Source organism: Salvelinus sp. IW2-2015, unplaced genomic scaffold, assembly GCF_002910315.2.
Source record: "Salvelinus sp. IW2-2015 unplaced genomic scaffold, ASM291031v2 Un_scaffold16518, whole genome shotgun sequence".
NCBI classification, from domain to species: domain Eukaryota; kingdom Metazoa; phylum Chordata; class Actinopteri; order Salmoniformes; family Salmonidae; genus Salvelinus; species Salvelinus sp. IW2-2015.
Genome location: NW_019957624.1, coordinates 11376 through 17237, shown reverse-complemented (window position 1 = coordinate 17237; position 5862 = coordinate 11376). Strand labels below are relative to the sequence as shown.

Genomic DNA, 5862 nt, shown 5'->3' with positions numbered 1-5862 from the left:
ACACACACACACACACACAACAACACACACACCAAGCACACACACACACACCGCACCACACACAACACACAACACACAACACCACCACAACCACTGTACACAACACACACACACCACATCACACACACACACACAACAAAACCACACACACAGCACCACACACTACACACACACCAGGCACACCAATACCCAATGCCAATCCCACACAGAGAACTCATGCTAATTAGAGGTGTGTTAATATCATCATGAAGAGTTTTCCATTCATCTGTATGACAGCTCACTTCTCTCTGTAGATCAGTGCATCCTGTCCCAGGGGTGCAGTAGATTGTCGGAACAGAAGTCAGCTGTGGCTGGTGGGATGTCTGGACTCCTAGAACAACAAGCTTGCTTGTGTTAGTGGAATGGGCCAAGTAATTCCTGCCTTCGGAGAAGCTGCCCCTGGAACGACCAGGTAACACAACCTGACTAGGCTACGGACAGCTACATGTACTACGAAGAAAGACTGGGAACTGGTACACAACTGACTAGGACCAAGCTACATGACTACGAAGAAGAACTGAACTGGTACACCAACTGACTAGGGACAGCTAACAATGATACGAAGAAGAGACTGGAACGGTACACAACCTGACTAGAAGCTACATGACTACGAAGAAGAGACCTGGAACTGGTCACACACCTGACTAGGCTAGGCACAACAGCCTGAACTACGAAGAAGAGACTGGAACTGGGTTACAGCAACCTGACCCTAGGACAGCTCTGAACTACGAAGAAGAGACTGGAACTGGTAAACAACTGACTAGGACACGCTACATTGACTCCAAGAGAGAACTGGAACTGGGACTGAAAACAAAACAGTGGTTGTCAGAGTTTGCCACGACTCAACTAGAGCCTTTTGAATGTGCCTGTGACCTTCCAGAAATCACAAAAGTAAGTTTCCTGGCTTCAGCGTAGCTAATGGGTTGAGAGTCCAATGAGGCGAGAATGTTTGTAAAGCCGGTGTCTTGGTCACTCATGTCATTGTTTCTCATGCTGTGTGTGTGTTTTTGTTTCTGTGTGGTGTGTGTTGTGTTTTGTTTTGTGTGTGTGTGTGTGTGCTTTGTTTCATGTGTGTGTGGGTGTTTGTCAGGTGAGTCTGCTCAGAGCTTCAATGCAGGGGATACACTTTACTTGGGGTCGCACAGAGGTTCATGGCCTTATAAGGACTTCCCTGCTCCTTGGTAAAAGAAAACTGAAAAACCAAATTTCAACCTCCTTTTTCTTTATGGCCTCAGTACACCCGTCAAAACCTGCCATACAGGTCGTTGCCCTGCAAGAGCTGGTTAAATACCCTGATAATCATTGACCAAGGCCTTTCATCTATGGAGCGCTCACCTTAAACACTTCTTATCAAAGATGAAATACATGGAGGACACATTTACTTGGATGTCCTACAGAATGATTTGTAGATGTGTAAAACTATATAAATAATGATTAGTAGTGGTGGTACATACCATACGCAGGTACTAACACACACAATTGTACAACATGTGTACAGAACATGTACTGCACTGACAAAATGTTTTAGTCATGCTTTATAAGAAAAAGAGAAAGGGCAACTCAAAACTGTCTTCAATGAACAAATGTCCGACTGAATTGGTTGAACAGAAATTATAAGGAATAATAAGATAATAAGAAGATTGTGGGAGCTGACTGTTTAGATTTCAGTTGCAAGCCTTCTGGTATCATTGACCATATCTGGTCCCTGAACATTCTAAAATCAGAGCATTGAATTGTTACAAAATCATTGTTTCATAAAGCCTAGAACCTCCCCAATCTTCGCTGATCTGGTAATCGAATGGTGTGGCTGTTGACAAGTTGAGGAGGACTAAATTTAACTTGTGGTGTTAAACCTCTAGATTGTAAACAGTCATGGTCAAAACATATAGATTCAATGGTTGTAAAAGATGGAACCACCACACACACCCATACACACATAACCACCCCACACACCCACACACCTGTCTCTTATACACATCTAGATGTGTATAAGAGACAGCACACACACACACACACACAGAGGACAAATACAATTGCTCTAAGTAATCATGTAGAAGGTGGTTAAAATCATCATGAGAGTTTCCATTCATCTGTATGACAGCTCACTTCTCTCTGTAGATCAGTGCATCCAGTCCCAGGGGTGCAGTAGATGTGTCGGAACAGAAGTCAGCTGGTGTGGGGGATGTCTGTGACTCCATGAGACAACAGCTGCTTGTGTTAGTGGAATGGGCCAAGTACATTCCTGCCTTCGGAGAGCTGCCCCTGGACGACCAGGTACACAACCTGACTAGGCTAGGACAGCTACATGACTACGAAGAAGAGACTGGAACTGGTACACAACCTGACTAGGACAGCTACATGACTACGAAGAAGAGACTGGAACTGGTAATCCAAGTAATGTGTCCTCCATGTATTTTCATCTTTGATAAGAAAGTGTTTAAGGTCAGAGCCTCCATAGATAAAGCCTTGGTCAATGATTATCAGGGTATTTAACAGGTCTTGCAGGGCAACGACCTGTTATGGCAGGTTTTGACGGGTGTTACTGAGGCATAAAGGAGAGGTAATTGGTCAGTTTCTTACCAAGGAGCAGGAAGTCCTTATAAGGCATTGACCTCTTGGCGACCCCAAGTAGAAGGTGTTCCCCTGCATGAGCTCTGAGCAGACTCACCTGGACAAACACCCACACACATGAAACAAAGCACACACACACACACACAAAACAAAACACACACACACACACACGAAACAAAACACACACACAGCATGAGAAACAATGACATGAGTGACCAAACACCGGCTACAAACATCTCAGCCTCATTTGACTCTCAACCATTAGCTACGGACTGAAGCCAGAAACATTACTTTGTGTTTCTGGAAGGTCACAGGCACATTCAAAAGGCTCTAGTTGAGTCGTGGCAAAACTCTGACAACCACTGTTTTGTTTTCAGTCCAGTTCCAGTCTCTTCTTGGTAGTTCATGTAGCTGTTGCCTAGTCAGTTGTGTACCAGTTCCAGTCTCTTCTTCGTAGTCAGTAGCTGTCCTAGTCAGGTTGTGTACCAGTTCCAGTCTCTTCTTCGTAGTCATGTGTTTCCTAGCCTAGTCAGGTTGTGTACCAGTTCCAGTCTCTCTTCGTAGTCATGTAGCTGTCCTAGTCAGGTTTGTGTACCAGTTCCAGTCTCTTCTTCGTAGTCATGTAGCTGTCCTAGTCAGGTTGTGTACCAGTCAGTCTCTTCTTCGTAGTCATTAGCTGTCCTAGTCAGTTGTGTACCGTTCCAGTCTTTCTTCGTAGTCATGTAGCTGTCCTAGCCTAGTCAGGTTGTGTACCTGGTCGTTCCAGGGGCAGCTCTCCGAAGGCAGGAATGTACTTGGCCCATTCCACTAACACAAGCAGCTGTTTGTCTCATGGAGTCACAGACATCCCCACACCAGCTGACTTCGTTCCGACACATCTACTGCACCCCTGGGACAGGGATGCATGATCTACAGAGAAGATAAGCTGTCATTACAGATGAATGGAAAACTCGTCATGATATTAATACACACCTTTGCTACATTGAAACTATAGAGCAATGTATTTGTTCCTCTGTGTGGGGTGTGGTGTGGGTTTGGTGCTGGTGGGTGTGTGGGTGTGGTGTTGTGGTGCTGTGTGGGGTGTGTGTGTGTGGTGTGTGTGTGTTGTGTGTGTGTGTGGTGATGTGGTGTGTGTGTGTGTGTGTGTGTGTGTGTGTGTTGTGTGTGTGTGTGTGTGTGTGTGTGTGTGTGTGTGTGTGCGTGTGTGCGTGGACGTGTATGTCTTACATGCTTGGTGAACAGGGACTCCGGCCTGGGCAAGAACAGTGATAGGTAGGAGATCCTGATTGTTCCTGAATGCTTCTTTCTGGGAGCTGAGACGATCTCTTTCATTCTGAACCGCTGAAAAATACACACACACACATCAGATGAGATATATCACTATGATATTACTGTGTAACATTTCCCACAGCTAGGGTGGAAGACAACAACCGCATGCGATCTGGATAGATCAGTCCCCGAATTTGCTTGATACCACATAGAAAAAAAGCTGTGTTAGAGAGGTAAGTCAACGTAACCAATAGCGCCTGAACACATGTCTTGAAAGGCACATGATTTGCATGTCATTAAACTCTATCCCCAAGTTATTATAGGGCCCATAAAACACACACACACACACCACACACACACACCACACCACACACACACCACACACACACACACACACACCAATCCTTTCTCTGATTACACCTTCATAAACCACAGCGTTCTCTGAAAATACTTCTGGTTTATAGCAGAGTTTAGTTTATAGGACCCCAGGGTAGCTTCAGCCTCCCAGCCACCCCAGCATCCATGTTTCGGCCTCACACCTCCTTTAGAGTTATTTCCTATCTCCCGCCACACATGTTATCTTATAGTTTTCAGCCTCCCAGCCACCAGCATCCGATAGTTTCAGCCGTTCCCAAGCCTCCCCAGAGTTATCTTTCAAGCCTCACACCTCCTAGATGTTAGTTCTATCTCCCAGCCACACAGTATCTATAGTTTCAGCCACTGAGCCTCCAAGATTTAGTTTAAGACTCCCAACCAAGCAGCATCCATATTTCAACCCCCAGCCACCGTCTCCATAATTTCAGCCTTACACATCCACCCAGGTAATCCCATCGGTTTCAGCATCCCAGCCCACCACACCATCCATAGTTTGCAGCCACCCAGAATCCATATTTAGCCTCCCACCACCCATGTATCCACAGTTTCAGCCTCCCAGGTCACCAGCATCCATAGTTTGCAAACATCCAGCCACCCAGTATACATAAGTTCTCAGCCTCCCAGCCACCCAGTTTCCATAGTTTCAGGCCTCCCCAGCTTCCAAAGTTTTCAAAATCCCAGCCGACCCAATATCCATCGTATCAGTTTTACCAGCCACCAAAAGCATCCATATTTCAACATCCACACACCCAGTAGCCTCCCACCACCCAGGTTCCTTCATTTCACATCCCAGCTACCCCAAGCAGACATAGGTTTTCAGCCTCCCAGCCAACCCAGCATTCACAGTTTTCCAGCCTCCCACTCTCCCAGTGTCATAGTTGTCAGCCTCCCATCCACGCAGCCATTCATAGTTTCAGCCTTCCAAAAAAATTTTTTCCAACCCAGTATTCCAAAATGTTCAGCTTCTCAGACACCAAGCATCCCACAGTGTCATCTCCCAGCATCAAATAATTCACAGTTTCAGCCTCCCAGCCACCCTGATTATCCAAAGTTTCAGCCTCTACAGTATCCAATCGTTTCAGCCTCCCAACCACCTTGTATCCAAAGTTTTCAGCCTCACAGTATCCATCGTTTTCAGCCTCCCAACCACCTTGTATCCCAAAGTTTCAAGCTCCCAGTCACCCAAATCCATTTTTTCAGCCACCCAGCATGCCATAGTTTAAGGCCTCCACCACCCAGTATACATAGTTCAGCCTCCCAGGCCACCCTAGTATCCATAGTTCAGCCTCCAGCCACCCAGTATTACATAGTTTCAGCCTCCAGACCACCCATATACATCATGTTTCAAGGCCTCCAGCCACCCAGTTATAACGATGTTTCAGCCACCCAAGCATCGCATAAGTTTAAGCCCTCCCAGCCACCCCAGTATACATGTTTCAGCCTCCAGTTTCCATTCATTCCAAGCCTTCCAAGGCCACTTCACATCCATATTTTCCCACCCAGAATCCATATTTTAACAGCCTCCCAGTCACCCAGCATCCATAGTTTTAGTCCTCCCAGTCACCAAGCATCTATATTTCAAATCACACCAGGATCCAATAGTTCAAC

At 46.1% G+C, this 5862-nt stretch overlaps 1 protein-coding gene across 2 annotated transcripts in view; it reads left to right on the top strand.

Moving 5' to 3' along the window:
* LOC112080813 (hepatocyte nuclear factor 4-gamma) overlaps positions 1 to 2421 on the top strand; it is a 30422-nt gene extending 28001 nt beyond the window's left edge. For both annotated transcript variants that reach the window (XM_024146733.2, XM_024146732.2), the window contains exon 5: positions 2158 to 2421. In XM_024146733.2, the coding sequence (XP_024002501.1) occupies positions 2158 to 2388 (231 nt within the window). In that variant the 3' untranslated portion in view covers positions 2389 to 2421. The remainder of the gene's footprint in view (positions 1 to 2157) is intronic.
* The last annotated feature ends 3441 nt before the right edge of the window (positions 2422 to 5862 follow it).